Below are 682 nucleotides of genomic sequence, written 5' to 3'. Positions count from 1 at the left end.
CAACCCCACCAGTCTGGGATTCTGTGATTCACCCCAGGGTTTCAGAGCTGCGACTTGGTCCCCATCACTTTGAGCAGGAACCTTACTGAGGTGCAGCAAAGCCCTGTGGGTGCCAAGGACACCTCCTTGCAGAGACCTTGCCTGTGAGCTAATCCCTGTTGGGTTCCTCTTGTCCCAAGGTCCAGCAGCGGATCGGCTACTGCCCACAGTTTGATGCCCTCCTGGACCACATGACGGGCCGTGAGACCCTCAGCATGTACGCCCGCCTGCGGGGCATCCCCGAGCGCTACATCGGCAGCTGCGTGGAGAACATGCTGAGAGGGCGGCTCCTGGGGCCCCCCGCCCGTGAGGACCTACAGGTGAGGGCAGATGTGGAGACACCCCATCGCCTCTGCCCCTCATCTTGTGTTGCTCTCCCTGTGCTCATGGTGGGTCTCTGGCCCCATTCCTGTCTCCTGCAGCGGTGGTAACAAGCGGAAGCTGAGTGCTGGCATTGCCCTCATTGGTGGTCCCCCTGTCATCTTCCTGGATGAGCCCTCCACCGGCATGGACCCTGTGGCCCGGCGTTTGCTCTGGGATGCGGTGACACGGACACGGGAGTGCGGCAAATCCATCATCTTCACCTCCCACAGGTGACACTTGGCAGGGCAGGGCTTGGCATGAGAGACTGGGGAGCAACCGA

General features: G+C 61.6%; 1 protein-coding gene across 1 annotated transcript in view; it reads left to right on the top strand.

Moving 5' to 3' along the window:
* The first annotated feature begins 187 nt into the window (after positions 1–187).
* LOC104530504 (ATP-binding cassette sub-family A member 3-like) overlaps positions 188–682 on the top strand; it is a 2118-nt gene continuing 1623 nt past the window's right edge. Inside the window, exons 1-2 of the mRNA XM_010175099.1 lie at positions 188–359; positions 462–632. Coding sequence (XP_010173401.1) covers positions 547–632 — 86 coding nt within the window. The 5' untranslated portion in view covers positions 188–359; positions 462–546. The remainder of the gene's footprint in view (positions 360–461; positions 633–682) is intronic.

This window comes from Antrostomus carolinensis, unplaced genomic scaffold (genome assembly GCF_000700745.2).
Source record: "Antrostomus carolinensis isolate BGI_N321 unplaced genomic scaffold, ASM70074v2 scaffold32959, whole genome shotgun sequence".
NCBI lineage: Eukaryota > Metazoa > Chordata > Aves > Caprimulgiformes > Caprimulgidae > Antrostomus > Antrostomus carolinensis.
This window is presented reverse-complemented; position numbering and strand designations above follow the sequence as displayed.